At 50.6% G+C, this 19525-nt stretch overlaps 1 protein-coding gene and 1 pseudogene across 3 annotated transcripts in view; one reads left to right on the top strand and one right to left on the bottom strand.

The window, feature by feature from the left end:
* The window catches only part of JCAD (junctional cadherin 5 associated), a 39840-nt gene extending 30857 nt beyond the window's left edge, over positions 1-8983 (top strand). For all 3 annotated transcript variants that reach the window (XM_060006362.1, XM_060006363.1, XM_060006361.1), the window contains one exon: positions 4276-8983. In XM_060006362.1, the coding sequence (XP_059862345.1) occupies positions 4276-4347 (72 nt within the window). In that variant the 3' untranslated portion in view covers positions 4348-8983. The remainder of the gene's footprint in view (positions 1-4275) is intronic.
* A 5003-nt stretch (positions 8984-13986) lies between these two features.
* LOC132419107 (uncharacterized) overlaps positions 13987-19525 on the bottom strand; it is a 49648-nt pseudogene continuing 44109 nt past the window's right edge.

Raw genomic sequence — 19525 nt, 5'->3', positions numbered from 1 at the left:
CAGATGATAGCCATTCACCCAGATAACCCTCGTTGCTCTATTAACCTAATGGGAAAAGACGTACCAGTCGATTCGATAAACTCCCCGCCCCGTGATTCTTGCAGAATCCTTTGTCCCCATTTTTATCTGTCTTCACCACCACACCATTCCTAAGACTTGAGAGGTCTGGACAGAATTAGCAGTTTGCTTTTCTCAGTACCCACCTACCCCTGGAAGTTCACCCGCCAGCCCTCTTTCTTCCAGCCCCTGCGCTCTGATGGCTAAGACCCAGGGGAGCTGGCTCTGGCCGCAGCATCCTGCAGGCCCATGAGCCCTGCATCCTCTCACCTTCACGTGTCTCCTGAGCCTTCTTCAGCATGTAGAACTACAAGGCAGGTCCCCATGACAGTGACAGCGGTGCCCCCAAACACCCGTTCCCTCTCGGCTCTGACAGGAACAGGCGACAGAGCCCTTGGCATCTCTGTTCCAGGCGCCGCGGATTATCGATTATATACCCTAGCCGTGATTAGAGGAAACTCAAAGTCCACATCATAAACTACCGACTAGAAGGGACCCTTCTGCTGGAAGGGTGAAGTGCGCCCCTTTCTCAGTGTTCCGGCGCTGTCCCCGGACCCCGACCCCAGCCCAGCCTCGTCAGCCAGGCCCTCCCATCTGACTAGCTGCGCCGACCTGGTGACCCCTAACCCTCGCTGCTCTGCTTCCTGTTTTGAAATCCAAGGGTTTAAAAGGAGACGGAGAAGATCACTGGTTTCAGCTGGAAGAGTCCCGAAATTTTGGTTAAACAAAAAAATCTCCTTGGCACTTTTTCGGTTTTCCCACAAATGCAGAGTGGTTCTTACGAGCCAACACTGCTCCCACCCTCACTCAGCATCCATGATCGAAAGAACTCGTTTGTCAGGGCCCTCTTGGGTCATCTGAGTTGACAAAGTTGGTCTTTGCTGCGGAAGAGAATACCTGGAATGCGGAGCCTTTGCCATCACGGTGGAAAGTACTCCGTGGCCCATTTTGTGAGCCATTGGGATTTGCCAGGCTGTGGCATGAGACCCTCCGCCCCCACCAAAAATAGGCCCCTTGGCTTTTAAGTGCTGGTTACAAGGATATCATCACAGGCTTCTAAAGGGCGTTTCTTTATCTATCAAATCACGATGATTTTGTCAGTGCTCCTGAGAATTACAAGGATTTTGAAGTAAGACACATCCTGTTATAAGGAAAACACCGGTTTGTAGAGATCGCTATGCCTCTGTCCGTGGCCACGAATATGTTGTAACAAAAAATTTCTAGTTCAATTCAGTACCCCCTCAGTTTGTAGCCTGACCTTTTGACACGTGAATGGGGCCAGATGGGTGTCTGAAATCACCTAGGTAATGTTGCTTTTCATTGTAGCCAGCCATTCAAACTCCACCCCACCCCCATGACTTTATTATTATATTTTCTAACCATAGTTTCCGACAGTTCGAGATTTTGATTACTTTCTTGTCTCTCCGTCTGGTGCATTTGTTATTGATACACAGTAAGATGACCAGAAATCGGAAGGCAGAGCGCTCCTCGTGGTCATAGCTACCTCGAGCTTCCTGAAGTGACCGCATGGCACGACCCACAGGCACGATTTCACACACGTGCAGTGGCTCAGGTGACCCCGTCAGCCTTCCAGGTGATGGTCACCTGGCCTCGGGATCCAAAGCCAGTCCTTCTGAGAGGTCTTTGATTGACATAGTAAAGCTTGTTGCTCACAAGCTTTTGGACTCTTTCCTTTTGATGAATTTTATCATTTTAGGCACGAGAGTCATCATCTCCATCCCCGCCCAACCCCTGCCTCTGTCACCCCAGCGTGCCGGACCCCCTTCACTGCCCCTGAACTCACAGGCCACTTAAGTTCAGATTTTGTTCTGGAATTTTCCAACAAGATAATACCGTGTACATCTGTAACCACACGCACACGCACACACACACACCCTTCTAGAACCTTATTATCTGTGTTGTGCACCCATTGTATCAAAGACTTGGCTTCAGCTTAAAGATGGTCATTTCAGTGAACGTTTTTTAGTGGTTTTTTGCGCTCTAGCTAAGAAGTCAGCAGCTCAAAACTAATTCAGGTCCTAGACTCCATCTCTGCCGAACGGATTCTGTTCCAGGTGAGACGTGTAATCCTGGCACATCAGCGTCCGAACCTGCTGGTCCCGTCAGCCTCTGCTGGCTGCTCTCCTAATAGACGTTCAGGAGAAGAGTGGGGGGAGCCTGTCTGCTTGGGCCCGCGGCGGGGAACCTGGGGCAGTTTAATGATGCCAGATAATGCCGTTAGAAGGCTGGGCGTCAGCACGTCCTCAAGGGCAGTAGCTTTTGAGGGTGTTCATGCTCGAAATACCCACGAGGGTGGGCCTTAGTGATTTGTCTTCACCTGAAATGGTGCCCATGGGAACCAGGATTCCAGATACCGAGGGTGATGACTTGTCTGTTCTCTGGACCTCTGCCGGCCGGTGTGGTAGCCCCTGGTCACACACGGCTCCTGGGCACTTGCAGTGTGGCCTGTCCACATTGAGGTGCGCTGCAAGTGTAAAACACACGCCAGAGTTCACAGACATTCACCCCCAAAATCTAGAACTTCTCAATAATTTAATCTTGATCACCTATTGAAATGATAACCTTTCGGATTTATCTGGTGAAATAAAATACATCATGGCAATTAATTTCACCTATTTCCTTTTGTTTGCTTTAACACGGCTACTGGAAACTTTAAAATAACACGCTGTGGCTCACGTTATATTTTTACTGGACCTCGACCCCCCCATGATCTGAAGAGGGAGCCCCTTATTCTATAGAATTCTCTCCGTGGCCCCCTGTCTCTGGGCCCTCAGCTTCCGCAGTGGAGGTCAGAGAGCAGGCTCGTTCCGTGGAGGCATCTCCGTGCACCTGCCCTCGGGTGGGCTGCTCCGGGCCCGGGGTCTCTGTCACTGGAGGCTTAATAGACACACAGCCTCTCCAGGCCTCTCTGCTGTCGGCAGTGAGCCCGCCCGCCTCATTCTCAGCGGCGAAAAGGGCGTCTTTGCTCACAGGGCGTCCCTCCGAATCCACCTAAGATGAGGCCGATTGAGCACAGAGATGTAGGCTCAGCTGCTACCCATGCTGCCACGGTGGGTGTGAAGTGTGGACCCTCGGAAGGCGGCTGGCTCGCGGGAACTCGGCTTCCAGCCAGAGGGGCACTCGGTGCGGCAGATGTTTACAGAGGAGCAGACTCCTTGCCACGAGAAGAGCCTGTCCCGTCTGGCTTGTGGCGTGCGGCTCGAGCGCGACAGACGCTGCCTTAGTCGTCGCGGTTGCGGTGTCTTGTCGTAAACACCTCATGGGGCATCGAGAAGGTGTCCGGAGGAGGCGGCCAAACATTTTGCTGCCAGGGGGGCGGGCCTCCACGCGGCCTCCAGGATGCACGTGGTCCAGAGGCTTTGGGAAGAGCTGGCTCTGCAACAGCTGTAGTAACTGCTGACTTGTACCCCGCTTCCAGGTTTCCTACGTGTTTTCTCTTGAGAACTTAAGAACCGTTTGAGCTGCCGTGGCAGGAAATTCTGACCATGGGAGCCACACGCGTAAGCGTCAGGTTTGCCTGGGCCCCAGAGATCTGTGGCCCCCGAGGGCCTAGCCACAGCCCTAATGACGGTCTAGGACTGTTGTTCTTTCGTGTGGTGTCCCGTTTCGGAAACCCAGGCCACCTGGGCCCAGTGTGTGTGCCTGTAGAACGGATCAGCGTGGCAGCCCAGACTCCCAGGGCCTGCTGCCGGCTGTCGGGTCGGGGACAGGAGCCCTGTCATTGCCAGCGCAGCTCTCAGGGTCCCGGGGTCCTCAGGCCCTTCTGGGACATCACTGATCTCAAGGACGCACATTCTGCAGCAAGGTTTCCTTAGAGTTGTAATTTACGCGCACACAATATCCTCTTTACCGTCAGCTAAGAGCGTCACTGCTGCTTTACAAGAGTTGCATTTAAAGTTAATTATGTTCCACTGTGAACAACAGGAAGGGACCATCAAAATACTAAGCAACTCCCATTTTTCCATCTGTGATTAGGCAGTGGTCATACACGTCCCTTTAAAACAGCCTTTAGACTGTTTAGATAGCTTTTCACTCCGTAGTAAAAAATACCAATAAGATGGGTGAGATGTCTGAAAATGAACGTTTCTGCACGTGTGGACTTGGTTCCCTAAACATATTTATTTCTGGTCTGAGGCTTAAACAGACAACAGACCAGCTGAACATACCGCTACTTGTCTTTCATTTTCTTTTTTGCAGATTCGTACGACCCTAGCAGGGTGGAGAGGGTGTGATGACGCGCCAGTGGAGTGCGGGGCTGTCCTCTGCTAACAGAGCGATCTCCGAGGTGGCCTCAGCCCCGCCGCCTGGGAGGAAGCTGGGACCCTCGCTGTGACATCCTGTCCCCACGGCCGCCAGGAAACTCATCAGCCCTAGAGAGTCACTCTGTGGAAGTAAAGCAGTAGTCGGTTGAAACCATCTGTTTTTATGGCACGAAGAGTTAATACCTGTATTTAGAAAAGAGTCACAAAGACCCTCCTTAATGATGGGTTTAGCCAAGCTGGTAAAGAATTTGGTGTTAATCTGGCTGTATGTGAAAACTCAAATGTGGATGATATAATGAATGATTTTTTAAAAGGACCGTGAATGTCGTAAGTCCCCCTTCGCTTCCCCGTGGCCTGCGGTCCCCGCTCGTGTCACAGAGTCTGGGATGCAGGCCACTGCTAGTGTGTCAGCACTTTGAGTTCTGGGGAAATGTGAACGCATATGTATGATCCATTTCTCATCAGTCTGGCCTTCTGCTGAAGTCACTTTACGTATAAGTAACTTGCCATCAGAGAATAAAGCCGCGTAGCTTTTAAGTCCCCGAGAGATTCAGACTTGTACCATAATGAACTGAGAGTGTTATTTATCTGGCAATGAGATGCTTTGATCGTTTGCAAACATGATGTTGTCTGCTTTGCACTCAGTATTATCTATTTTTATTTCCTGTATGGATGTTTAGAAATTCTTTATATGAAAAATAATTGCTGGTTTAAAATAGACCATTTTAACAAAGTAACTATATTTCTTTTTACAAAAACGCTATTTTTCTATGATGTAAACAATTGTTAGGTGGCAGATTTTTAAGGAAGTTTATTGTATTTAAGACTCTGTATCCCTTTGTGTGAGAGGAACCCAAAGAGGGTTCACATTTGCTTTAAAGCATATAGCCCTTACCCGTTCACAACTCTGCTACTTTTAGTTTATCTTAGAAAGAGATGTCAATATAGGCATTTTTCAGGGTTAATAAAATTAACTTTTCACAAAGATTTTTTTACAAAGAGAGCTGTACGGTTATATTTGAAAATAACCCTCTTAAAACCAGCCGACATCCTTAAGACAAATTTTTGCTGCCACAGCCACTAGAATTACCAAAAAACATAGTTTCAGCTTTGTACGTCCGTGGGGATCCGCCCTGAGACCACCCCTCCCCTCCTCCCACCCCGCCCCTTTAAAGAAATATGTATTTTTACCGAGAATCATCCTTAATCAGTGTCTGCATAGTTTTCAAAAGTGCTGGAGACGTCGTATGTATCCCATTACAAAAGTATTACGAGGCCTATGTATTCTCCTGTTTACTATTGCATTAACCTGCGCAAAGTTTATGCATTTTTTATGCGTTTGTCCCTTCTTTCTAAGTCGGGCGTTCTTGGGAGCTAACGTTTCCTGAATGGTTTCTTGTCTCCTCCCTCCCTCCTTTTCCTCTCCTTTTTTTTTTTCTTTTTCTTTCTTCTTTCCTTCTCTCTGTCTCTCTCTTTTTCAGAAACCACCTTATCTATTTTTAGGCATTTCAAATTCCTAAAATGTGAACTATTGGGTGGTCTGCAGTTTGGCCCTAAAACAACTCTGGGCTTTCATGGCCTGTTTTTATCTGTACCTTATGATTTTATTTCATCAGAACTTCATGTATTTGGATGGTAATAAACAACACAGAATCCAAGCAGTTCTGAAAAGTCTTTTCAAACACATTTCCCCGCAGCCTTGGTTCTTACCTGTTACTCCTAGTTACTCCTTTCCAGATTTTGGTTCCTGTGAAATTAGAGGATTCTCTGCTTCTCACAACACACGGGGACGATGGGCCAGGCCTCTGCCAGGAATGGCTGGAACTGTTTTTCCCAGGAAAGATGTCGTGGGGAAGAGGCCGCTTTACTGTGCTGTAGTTGGTGAACCACGGGCGTCATCTGGTAGCACTCAGTGAGAGCGGCTCCTGGGGGTCCTCGTGGGCGTGCATTCCTGTTAAGTGCAGATGAAGGAGGGCATGTGTGTATATACGTATGCATATAGACACGTACGTGTATCATCCATGTACGTACATCTTAACGGTTCCGACTTCCCCTTACATTTTATTGGTCCCATCTAACACTTCTTTTAACCCAAAGAATCCAATTACAGCTTATTCCTCGAGAGAAAGAGAAGGACCCTAAAGGGAAGAAATTACCGAACCTTACGTATATCACAAACCAACCAAACGGCGACCCTCTTCCTTTCTTCTAAATTGTTGTATCACAGCACTCTAAAAGCGTTCTGAAAATGTGGCGGAAATTATCAATATTTATACTTCTAACCTTAATTTCTGGATTCCAGCCTGTACATAAGTCTTCCGGGGGTGGGGAGGTGTGGGGATGGTGACTTTGAAAATGTGGCTTTTAAACTTGCGTATTCTGAGGTAAATAATACAGTCTCTAATCAAAAAGAGCTTTTCCGGGGCTTTTGGAGTTCAGCTGATTATGCTTTTATTATTTCTGTTTCTTATACACACACAACCCTCCGTTATCATCTGTGGCTGGAAAAGAAGTTTTCATATTTTGTGTTTGTCATTCTTTTTCTCATTCAGATGACTTACTATTAGTGTTTAATAATTGGTGGCTTATAAAATTAAAAGTTCTCATTTTGGCTATTTGGACTAAAAGAATTATATGAGGAATCACATTTGAAATGTATTTGTATTTCTCGATTTGCAAAAGAAGGGGACTATGTTAATAGAGCTGTAATTACCTTTCTTTGAAGAAAATTTCTGAATGATTGAAAACCAAATATCTTTAGTATTGTTTTGAACCTTCCGTTCCTGCAGACCACAGGAAACACCTAAGGATGCACAGCCCCTGATGGCATCTTCAGAATCCTTTTCCACGTTGTACGTGAACTCTTTGGGTTCCTTTTTTAAAACTCCCTTAAAAATGTGTGTGCTCTCTGAGATCCTGGCTTCCTTCTGAGAGTTGTAGGTTGAGGTTTGATTCATGTGGAAATTCTCAGTAGATCTTTCTTTTTCCACGTGACTGTTGGTGAAGGGCTGTCTGTCGTTAATGGAAGTCCGAGTGTTTGAACTCAAATGACTCTGAAACTAGACACCGACCGCTTTTTCCAGCAGTGAAATGACCTGCTCTGATAGCACCTTGGTTTAGGCCTTCTGGGGAAAAGTGATGAACCTGATCCTCTGTTGACACGACTCCTTCCCAGCTCTGAGCAGAAAGGGCTGATGGAAGATAAGATCAACCCACCATCTCATCCGTGACCCTCCAAGATCTTGTTTGTGTGGTTTGGCTATTCTTTTGTTTAAAATGACTAAATTATACACAATTCAGTGTCAGGTCAGCATCTCCTAGTAACTGACCAGCACAGCAGAATCCCTCTCTGGAGATCTGGGCTTAGAGACTTGTACGCAGTGACTTTACTGCTGGGACTTTGTTCCCCCAGGTCCGTGTGCGCGCAGGAGACGGTGCCCCAGGGATGGAGTGAAGGGTGGGAGTGTGTTTCTTAAGCTGAAGCTATTGCAGGCCTGGGGGATTTTTGCATTTTCTTCTTATTTTGTTTTGAACTGCAGATTCTGTACATCTGTGTGTGGGAGGAGAGTTGCTTCTCAGGACGGGATTTAAGAGACAGATTCCAAGTGACCTTTAAGAGTCTGCCTGGTGGGAGGTCCTTTGCCAGGAACGTGGGTTGGTCCACTTGGGGACCCGCCAAGCCAAGACGGGGGAGATGATAAAATAACACGAAAGATAGAATGGTCCCCCAGCCTGCCTGTTTTGTTTTAAAAAGAAAAAAAGGGTGTGGGGAGTGGTGAAGACTCTAATTCAGCCTCTGGAAAAGGTGGACGGGGCCCAGCTCACAGCTCCCCGGGAGAGCCGCGGGTCCGCGGGCGGCGAGGGAAGGGGCCGAGCGCCTGCAGAGCCCCGCCCGTGGCTGTTGAGGGCCCCATCACGGCGGTGTTCACTGCACAGGGCAGGGAGGTCCTTGTTCTGTGGCCTCTGCTCAGCGACTGGACTTGAACCTCCGGCAAGTCCAGGTCGTCGAGCGATTCGTCCCAGGGCCTTGACTGGGGGGTGAAGGGAGCCCTCCGCTCGAGATGAGCCCACTCCAGGGGGCAGCCAGGCCGCTGGGCGGCCCACACCCCGTCTCCGGCCCCTCACCCCACGCACAGCAGGGCCAGTGTCGGGGGGACCGAGGGAGACAGAAGGCCAGTCCAAGTCCAGGTGCGTTCGGCAGGGAAGCCAGAGCAGCCCGGGGAGAAGCGTCGCCTGCGCGCGATGCAAGTCAGCCCGGCGCCCGGCCTGCGCGAAGCTACGCCGAAGCCCTCAAGTCACAAAGCGGGACAGACAAACGCAGGGGATTTGGTGAAGGCGGCGCCCCGTAATCCCATCATTTCTTTGGGCACCGGTATAACGTATTAACACAGTAAGGCGGGGAGAGAGGGTCCCAGGAGAAGACGCAGCAGGTCACGGCCGATTCCCAGCCGCGGTCGTGGCCCCCATCAGGCTGCCCCCGAGACCCTGACTGGGGAGAGGTGAAGCGGGGGAGACGAGTGGCCCCAGCAGAGCTCAGCTGACTGCCTTCAAGGGGCTGTTCCTGTGTTTCTCCGCACGATGTAAATACTGGCTATTTCGGGATGGTTGACCCGCTAGGTGACACGTATTCCAAATAAAGACTTCGCTTGAAAATACCTACGTCTGTTGTCTTTGGCCTTGTGGGTGAGAGCTGCCCCTTAAGCCTTAAAGGCTGGCCCCTGGAGGGTAGCAGGCTGCAGGGGGGGCAGCTCAGATGGGGCCGGAGATGCAGGAACATGGGGCCCAGGGAGTTGGGGCACCTCTGGTCCCCACCGAGCGCCTCCTGGGTGTTCCAGCGCCTCTGCATCTTCCGCAAGGTGGGGAGAGGCCTGGAGTCGACCTGGGGACTGAGTTTGTATTTCGACTCTACCACTAACCGTGTGGCCTTGCACACGCCCCTTCCCTGACTTCTGTTTCCCCGTCTGCCTCTGTTACCCCTTGAACATAATAATCAAGTGTATGAAAAAGCCCCTGCCTGACCCGTGATGGGTGTTCGGTGCACAGAAACGCACGAAGACCTGCAACCCGTGGGAAGCCGGCAGAAGGTTTTCAAATCCAGGCCTGGGTCCTGCAGGGATTCACTGCCTTGTTTTCAGTAGCGCGGGTCTGGAGGTAGATGCAAATTCGCTACCCCACCGGGCTCTCGGTGTGTTTCCAGCAGCCCAGCAAACTGCTAAGCTGCTGTTTCTGAGTTGTAAGAAAATGTGGTTCTTTTTTCCTCTTTCCCATTAGCTTTGCAGACCGTTGTCCTCATTCTTTCCTGGCTCCACGTGTGTGGGCCTCAAAGCTCAGGAGCTCCAGTGCCCTCTCGGTAGCCTGAAACTTCAGATCATGTTAAGATGCGGGTTTTAAAATAAGAGCTACTCCCAGCCAGCTGGTAGTTCAAGGCACACATTAGAACATAACTGAAAAAGGAGTCCCTTGACCAAATTAATGCTATGGGAGGAAACACGCAAGCCAGGAATCGGGGGCCCAGTCCTGGGCCAGGCTCCGCATAAACTCTCTGTGACTGAGGCCACCTCCTCTACCCACTTGGAAACACTTCACAAGTGGAGAGAAGGGACTGAACTAAATTAGCTGGTTCCTTCCAACTCTAACATGATATAACTACTTTTTGGCAAAATTGGCAGTCCATAGGGTCTTTTGCCCTGTCAGAACAGTCCAGGAGTAAAATAATTTGAAAATTACGGCTGTGCACGACAGAGGACCGGGTCACTGCTGGGGTAGGGAGCCCGGCCACGACTTACCCTTCACCGGGGTGGTCCACTTCCCTCTTCCAATAACTTATCATGCTTCTCTCTCCGCTGCCATAGTTACGGGCCAGCCAAGAGACTGACAACATTGAATTCTCCCAAACATTTTTCTTAGGTTAGAGCAGGGCACCGGGATGTTTATGAGCCTGGCAGTCAGTCCAAGGCGTTAATCTGCAGTGTCTGAGTAGCCTTTTCTCACGATTTCAATGCACGCAGGTTGGGAGAAGTTGTGTCTCACCAGCTAAGTCGGCCTTTCCGCTTTTGCCCCGAGCATAAACCTCCCCCCAGATGCTCAGCTTGTATTTCACAGGCTGGAAATGCTGTCGGTCACCCCATCGCTCGGCATTTGGGGGACAACAGCTCCGTGGAAAACTGAGCGTTATTCCTCCCGGGCCCAGTAGGTGTTTCGTCTGGATTCAGTGGGAGAGCCCAGCTCTTCTTTGACGTAGAGGAGGTTTGTACCAGATCACGCAGAGGCTCTATTTGCTGTTCCTTCTCGTGGTTCCTCCTTCTGTCCTGTGCTTCCTGCTGCATTAACTGTGGTTGTTTTTACCTCGCCTCACCCCACTGGAGTTTCAAAGGCTATCACAGCAGGGTCAGCTCGTGTAGAAACAAACCCAAGTGCATTTACCTGGAGTTTCTTCTGAGTTTTAAAATTAAATTCTCAACATGGGATGGAAGAAAACAAGGAAACCAACATCACTGGGTCCCTACTGTGTGCCAGGTAGGTTATAGCATTAATTTAACGTACAATGCTTTACAAAAGACAAACAGGTACAGAGAAGACAAATAATTGCTTACAGATGCAGCTCGCAGCAGGGGAGGGGGTTAAACCTACTTCTTTACCCCAAAGTGCATGCTGTTCATCTTAGCTTGCTTCATCCCAGGAGGACGAGAGAATGATCCTCCAGTGAGTCAGGAAATTCAAAGGTAACATCTTACCACACTAAATGCATCTGTTAATCAGGCTCAGCTGCTTATGTCAGAAAATTGGAAACAACGTAGCTTAAATGAGATAAAAGCTTATGTCTCGCACACTTCCACGGAGTTCAGAGGCAGGCAGCCCAGGGCTAGCGTCTCGGCTCCATGGCAAATGGGGAGCCAGGCTCCCTACGTCTTTCTGTTCCAGCATCCTCACGTGGTGGCTTCCATCCTCAAGGTAAACTCATGGTCCAAGACAGCTGCCAGAGTGCCAGCCATCTCAGACACTTTCCAGGTAGCTGACAGGAGGAAGACTTCTCCTCCCAGGTAGGTTAGCCTCCTTTAAAGAGACTTCCAGGACGTCCTACACTCTTCTACTTTTATTCCATTTGCTGGAACTTAGTCACATGGTCAAACTAGCTGCAAGGGAGGCTGGGAAATGTAATCCTTTAAGTTGGACACCATTATGAATCTGAATATAATCAGGGTTCTGTTACAAGTGAAAGCAAAAGGGGAATGTATGATGGCTATTGGAGAAAGAATAAGAAATGTAAGATGGGTCCTGGGAGGATTCATTTTGAGAGTTTTGTAATTTTACCATAGGGTCTGCCTTTTTTGTATACAAGCTGTCAGGAGAGTTGCTTTGCTTTGGGAAGCCCTACAGGGATGAACTTGGACAGAACTCTGTGTTTGAGTCACACCAATATTGTGCCACACAGGTTATACCAATATTTTAAAATGACTCTCTTTAGTATAAGTGTCTGTTACTCTCAGGTCCCCTGTCAAAGTTATAATCATGCCCATATCATATCTGGTTCAGATACAATCCACATACATAAGATTGTACTATGAAGGATAATAAGCTAAAGTTTGCAGAATTTATTTCATTTACAATAGATCATCTTTATTAAGTTTGGGTACGTCCGATGGATGGTGTCTGGGAAGGGGTTCATTTTTTTCTTTATCCAGAGACGTTTCAAGTCACAGAATCATTGCCTAGATCCTGCCATCACATGCAATAGAGAGAAAACATCTTCTTATGAAAATAACAGGTGGTTGTCTGGGGCAGGTTTCTTCAATATGTCTTGCTCATGGCTTATCGAAGAATCTCCGCTGGGCCACCTGCTTCGAGTGAGCTCTGAGATCAGAACCACGATTCCCACGGAGCGGCCATCTCCACAGGCAACCCCACAGTGACAACAGCGAGCGCCTGCCTGGGCGGAGACTCCCAGTCCTAGGAAACTGGGCCGCTCCTCAGCCTCTGCGAGCTGGTTACACAGTTTTGTCTGTTCTTGAGTGATATTTATGAAAAGTGGCATTTGGCCATTTTTCTGCGGCTGCACATAAATCCTCCAGTTTGAAGCTGGGGGGTCTCAGTACATCATTGACTGGGGAGCCAGCCCAGCATGGGCCTCCCCACAGCTCTGTGTGTTCCACCCACCAATTAGTTCAAAGACGCATTGGGGTCCACAGGGTGTGATGTTTGGATGACGCCCATTGCCATGAAAACACACCCCAGCAGCCCCTCATTCTGGAAACATGAATGGCATTCTTACCCCAGTCGATCCAAAGACCTGTAGCTTGAAATCGGGTCGGCTCAGCTGACCCACGGTAGCGTGAGTGAGAACCCAATGCTTACTGTGCACGTTCTTGAAATGTTCTCGGTTTCTTGTTAACACAGTGTGACAGTGACAAAGCTGCTGACTGGGACGCGGGCAAATTCCATCGTTCATCATATGCTGCTTGCATTTACAGGGAGAACCCTGCGCTCTCAAGGCATCCAGGAATTTTTATAACTTGCAAATGCCTGAGGTCAGGGCCTTCAGGGATACGAAGAATCACCCGGAGAGGGGGTGTGCTCAAGAGATTGGCTCTCTGCCCTTTGACCCTATGCCTGCCTGGCAACCATCAGTGCTAGATTGACCTGGGCTGGTTGCCTTGGGATATCTCACCTCTCACCCGCCCCGTTTATACCTGAGGGTCAAGTTGACCTCGGAGCCTTCCTCTGACCTTCTTCAAAGGCTAAAAATCAGTAGAGGCATCTGTGCTTTTGGGGTATTCTCCAAAGGCCTCACACAAGGAGCTGCTGTGTTTCTTAGTGCTCAGATCCATGTCTTTGGAAATATCCTTGGTTTCTAAAGGGATGGTCACTTGGGAGAGACTAGGAGATGCAGAACATTTGAGGGTCATGGAATCCGATCCAGCCAAACATCAACACTGGCCCTTGGCCACTGGGATAAACGCCTTCAGGGATGACCGACTGTGGCAAAGGGTGTCCCCAAATCCCCACCAGAGAAAAAAGCCCTTCTGTGGAGCAGAGCCTGCTGGACAGTGCTGGCAGCCCCGCTCCGGCCAGGCGTGCTTGGGATTTGCAGGAAGCGTCTGGCTGTCTGTGTGGTCAGACGCTGGGAAGTGGCCCACTGCTCAGGGCTCAGAGGTGTGGGCTCTCTTCTGTGGTTCCAGGGACGACGGGGGCCGCCGTCCAGAGCATCCTTAGAGGAGGTGTCCAACCGGTGTTCAGACACCAGAGGGCAGCGTCGGCTCGTGCCGAGAAGCGAGCTGGTCCAGAGCATCTGATCCCTCGGGGCTGCGGGGAGGGCTGGCAGCTTTTCCCGCCAACAGAACCCCCAGACCTACTCATCTAAGATCTGGGTTGAGGCACTTTGCTGCAATGGGCCGGCACGAAAGAAAGGCTCTTAAGGGATTCTGCTGCTGGACCCGGACTTGATTTGTGAAAATATGCAGATAACCAGAAACCTTTTGTGAAAAGCATATACGGGCCTTAGAGCCACTGGGGCCTTGGACGGATAGGCGTCTTGTCACTTACTGTGTGACTCTAGCATGCTGTCATAGAGAGGGTTTCACGAGGATCAGATAAAATAACGCGCGCGGAGAGCTTCGCAAAGCCCTATTCAATCAAAGTTCATCAGCAGTCACGCTGCGGCCTGGAGAAGAGGCCAGGCCGAGCACGAGCCCCGGAGGAGACGGGGCAGGAACTGGGGCTCCTGCAGGCACCCCGCTCCCCGCTTCCCGGGCGAGAGCCCCTTGCCGACACCTGTTGAAGCACGAAGACAGACCTCAGGCCAGACCCCTCGACCTCTCGAGCCTGGCCACCTTCACTGCATAGCAACTGCCCCTCGGGTACGGATCCTTGGGGGACAAAGCAGCTCCGGCCGTGCAGGCATGAGTGCGGCTGGCTGACCGCCAGCCCCCCCCCCCCCCCCCACACACCCCGTCCCGCCGCCGGGCTCAGCCCCATCGCCCGGGCAGCTCCAGGTCCGGATTGCTTCTGGGTGTCCCGAGCGCCCTTGTAGCCCTCTGCCACCCCTGCAAGCACGATGGCCGGGACGCAGCCCAGGTATTCAGCACACCTCTCACCTGTTTTCATAGGTGCTCAGTCTCGGACGCTTCCGAGGCTTCTAAGGGCAGTGACTGCTGAGTGCTTCCGGCCCTGTAATTTGTAGGTTGTCGTGGGGATGAATGGGGCTCGAGTGACATCAGAGATCACCCTGCCGGGGGCCCCGGAGGCCAGATTTCTCAGGGTTAGACTCGGCGACTCACCGGGTAGCCAGGTGGCCTGGGGCACCTGCTTCACCTCTTCCTGCCACAGCTCCGCATCCTCGTAAGCAACACAGTGGGGTCGTCTCGGCCCCGCCCCTCACAGGGGCGCTGTCAGCATCCGCGCAGCAAGAGCACCAGACGGACGCCCAGTACCCACACCAAACGTGGCGCTTGTATCGGGGGACAGCTCTCTGCGGGCCCCCTGCCCTTCTGCTGACGGCTCTTGTTCTAGCTTTTGCTCTCGACCAGCTTTCCAAGGATGTTCACAGAACGAACAGTCTGGAAAGACAGAGATAGTGTCTGTCACCCGGGCAAAGCGCAGGTTTGTTGACGGCTCAGCGGGATGAAGACCGTGTGCCTCGGGGCCCAAGCTCAGGCTGAGCGCCCCTCCGACCACATGCGTCTCCTAAGCGCAGGGCTCCTGTCCCGCGGCAGGTGTCACCTGGCCCTCTTCACTCTGCCCTGTGCCTATTGGCGGTTAGGGATCTGGATCCGGGTCAAGAAAACGCCGGCACCCGGCTAAGTACCATTGCTGACAGCTGCGCAGCCCTTCCTCCCGGCCCAGGATGCTTCTGTGTTCTGCCGCCACCTGTGACACCGGGCCAGCCTCGCTTACAGGGCGGGCGACGACCTCAGAGCCTTCACAGTCCTGAACCCTCTTCAGCCAAAGCCGAAACCCTTGTTCACCACACTCCTGCGAGCCAGGTACGCAGATACTTTTATTCCTGTTTTACAGGTGAAGCAACAGAGGTTCAGGAAGTTTAGAGATACTTCCAAAGCCAGCTAGCACACATCAGAGGAGACATCTGGAAAGTTTAATTACCTAATTAAAAACCGAATTTCCTCCAAACCTCTCTCCATATATATATATATTTATTTATTTATTACAGTCTCTTCCTCCATTCATCCATCTATGGGCCCTTAGGTTGTTTCCATATCTTGGCTATTGTAAATAACGTTGCAATGAACATGGGTGCAGATATCTTTTCAAGTTACTGTTTGTTGCCCAGGTTATTACAGGATATTGAATATAGTTCCCTGTGCTATCCAGTAAATCCTTGTTGTTTATTTTACATATAGTAGTGAGTATCTGTTAATCCCATAGTCTTAATTTATCCTTCCTCCCTTCCCTTTCGGTAACCAAAAGTTTCTTTTCTATGTCTGTGAGTCTGTTTCTGTTTTGTAAATAAGTTCATTTGTACTATTTTTTAGATTCCACATATAAGTGATTTTATATAATATTTGTCTTTCTCTGTCTGACTCACTTCACTTAGTGTGATCATCTCTAGGTCCATCCATGTCGCTGCAAATGGCGTTATTTCATTCTTTTTTATGGCTGAGCCGTATTCCATGGTATATATGTGACACATCTTCTTTATCCATTCCTCTCTCAATGGACTTTTAGGTTGCTTCCATGTCTTGGCCACTGTAAATAGTGCTGTTATGAGCGTTGGGGTGCAGGTATCTTTTCAAATTAGAGTTTTCATCTTTTCTGGCTATACGACCAGGGGTGGGATTGCGGGGTCATATGGTAGTTCTATTTTTAGTTTTTAATGGAACCTCCATCCTGTTCTGCACAGTGGCCACCCTTCTGTCCCTCTGTTGTATATTTTTTAATAAAAGAGACCTCTGAGGAAACTCGGACTGCAGGTTCCAAACATTTTGTGTGTGTGTGTGTGTGTGTGTGTGTGTGTATCTGTGTGTGTGTCCGTGTGTGTTTGTGTGTGTGTCTGCGTGTGTTTGTGTGTGTGTGTCTGTGTGTGTTTGTGTGTGTGTGTGTATTTGTGTGTGTCTGTGTGTATTTGTGTGTGTTTGTCTGTGTGTGTCTGTGTGTATTTGTGTGTGTGTGTACCTGTGCATGTGTGCAGAGGAGGGTATAGGGGGCACACTGGAAAGAGGAAAAGAAATGCGCTTGGCTGGCATGTGGTCCTTTGGTGACAAGTCTTGAACGACACCAGCTTCGTACTGTGGGGACTGGGCACAGAGCAGCTTCTCGTCCCTCCTCCCAGCTCGGGGGCTTTGGGCGAGTGCCCAGCGGTTCCCACGGCCGCCAGGCCTGCTCCACACGGAGGAGCCCCTGTGGCGTGCTGTCCTCGCGGGGATGTACACTGTCAAAGCGTAAGCGACGCCCCGGCTTTGAAGGCTTCAAAAAACAAATGCAAAATAGCTCGGTATTTGTATATTACACATGGAAATACTACTTGAGTATATTGGGTCAAACAGAACACAGTACTAAGTTAGTGGCACCTGCTTCTTCTCCTTTCTGAAAGTCACCAACGCGGCTTGCCTATGTGGCTCACATTACGGTTCTACTGGGCGATGCTCTTCTGTCGGCCACAACGTGTTCCAGGAAAGGGGCGGGGATGACGTGCTCAGCCAGCATCACAAACCCAGCGTCTGCATCCAAGGCAGCGACTCCCCTGCCCTTCCTGCCTCAGCCAGGCGGCCACATGGCTGGCTCTGGGTGAAGCCCGCTCTAAAGAGATTTGGCAGGAAGGCGAGGTGTTCCCGTTTTCTTCATCGCGGGCTTCGAAGCACCCAGCTCAGGGCCTGGCACGTACGCACTGGACGCAGGCTGTCCGGTTAATTAATCCTCGCCGCCTCTGACGCGAAGTCCTTGACCTCCAGCCTTCGCAATGCTGCCCCCTGCTGGCCAGTTGTAGGAAGAGCCCAGCCAGGTCTCGGAAGCCCTTGGGTGTGCGCGGTGCGCCGTGCGCCCGTGTGACGTGAGCGCGTTCCTCGGGCGCGCACTGCGTGTGCGTGTGTGGACGTGATGATGTGCGTGTGCGACACGTGCGACCGTTTAACGCTCCGCAGCTGACAGTGGTCCTCAGCGATCCTCTCCTCCCCATCCCCGGAGCAGCAGTTGCTGGGTCCAAACATCCTCAAGGGGTTGAGGAAAGAGTCCCCGTTTACAAATCGGGGACCCCCTGGTCTTTGCCCAGCACAGAATTATTCCCGAATAGCGGTCCTCTGCGGGGCCACCAGAATCTCAGGTAGGAAATTCTAGCTCAAGTCTGTCGTAGTTCAGGTGTTCCCGGCTCTGTGCTGAACCGCTTGCTTCCAGGCTGAGGGGCGCATTTGCGCGGGGAAGGTGGCAGTGACGGATTGAGAGGGGCTGGGGGAGGGCTGGGTTCTCCACGGCGGGGACAGACGAGAACAGAACGCGGCATGACGTCTGATGGCCGAGCTTCCCGGAGATCCCAAAACATGTGGTGCAGACGTTCATGTTGGAAACACCTGTAAACCGAGGACTGCGTGTCCTTACCCCACTGCAGGCGGGCTCCTCCGAGCATGGCAGGTGGAGAAAGCAGCAGGGCCCAGGCACTGGGAGGCCTAAAGTCCCTCCCTTCTGATTAGATCCCATTTTTTCAGGTCTCTGCTCTGTGCCAGGTGGCAGCCAACTGAACTGATAAGCTGGCGGATCAATGCTTTGTTCCTTTCTGTGTCCCAGCTCTGCAGTTCCACGTGGCCTTCTGGAGGTGCGTGGTGAGTTCCTGTTCATTCATTCAACAGCTACCTCCTGTCAACACGCAGTTAGTCCCCAGGCCAGAGGTACTCAGAGTCTTCTGAGAAAGAGGCAGAGACGGGGAGAGGGGCAGAGAGAATTTCAGTGCAGTGAGCAGGTTCTAAGCAGCAGAGTAGAGGTATCTATAAATAAATGGATGTGGAATCAGGGGAGATAACACAATTCAATGCTTGGCGAGCCCCACGGAGACTTCCCAGAGGAGCAGAGAGTTTGGGATGCATTTTGAACAGTGAGCAAGTGATCTCTAGGGGGAGAAGTGAGGAAAGAACTTTCTACAGGAAGGAACAGTGTACAGGAAAGCACAGAGCATGGGATGTCTTCACTCATAGCCGGGTGGGAATTTCAAGTCCCCCAAAGTGAAGCAGGACATTTGGCATTCTTCAACTGTGGGCTTTTCTAAAGGAATTCTTCCAACCCTTGCTTCTAGGGACTAGGACACCACATTGGTGATGTGTGCCATTCCCACTGCATTGCATCAGGATCTGCATGGGGTCAGTTTGTGAAGGGTGTAGACTTCCATGAGTTATGTGCTTGAAACTGTCCCAGATGGGGGATAACCCTGAATCGTTTCACCTGCTCAGCCCAGATGTGGTAGTTAGACACCTGAAAGGTCTACATTGGTCCAGTTCTTTATTAATAAACATAGAGGCGCAAAGGAAAACGACAGGACCTGTTCTTTGGGGGATCCCATGAGGGGTGGAAAGGGATCCACCTCTCTTGGTTCCCTTAGGTTCCTGATTTGAGGTGAATAATATGTTAATCACCCCTTTGCTGCCTCACTAGCTCATATGAATGAAATATTCCCCCAGCACACAGCTCTTCCTACACAATTGCTGGCCGGGGTTTTCTCTCCCCCCTGGAGAGCCATTTGCTTCCTCGCACATGTGGAGTGAACTTTTCTTTTCCCCTTCCATTCTGCTGAGTAAGCAGACCCTGAATAACGACACCTGCATCCTATTCAGTCTGCAACGGGGGCCAACGGGGAGGGAAGCTGGTGTGTGAGGGACCAAGGGCGGCGAGGTCTGGGAGCAGCCTGTTTCTTATCGAAAGAGGCAATGGGGACGTTTCAGAGACAGGATCACAGGCCGATAGACAGTGATGCCTCTTGTTTATTGATTGACACATTCAAGCCATTGCCCACTGAGGGCCAGCCTGTTGGTAGCCCCCGTTTCCTGGCTTCCCTTTTAGCTGAACAGAAATTTAACTCTTACTAGGACCCTCATAAGGCAGACTTTGGAACAAAGGAGAAAGCAGAACTGCACTGTTTCCTTCCCCAGTGCTTTGGCGCTTTGAACATTTCCATCCTAAAAGCGTTGATACACCACTTAGAAAGACGGTAGCTCTTCTGAAATAAACACAGTACTAATTTGAAAATAGAATCA

This window comes from Delphinus delphis, chromosome 2 (assembly GCF_949987515.2).
Source record: "Delphinus delphis chromosome 2, mDelDel1.2, whole genome shotgun sequence".
NCBI classification, from domain to species: domain Eukaryota; kingdom Metazoa; phylum Chordata; class Mammalia; order Artiodactyla; family Delphinidae; genus Delphinus; species Delphinus delphis.
The sequence above is the reverse complement of the archived record's forward strand: the minus strand, read 5'-3'. Positions and strand labels throughout refer to the sequence as shown.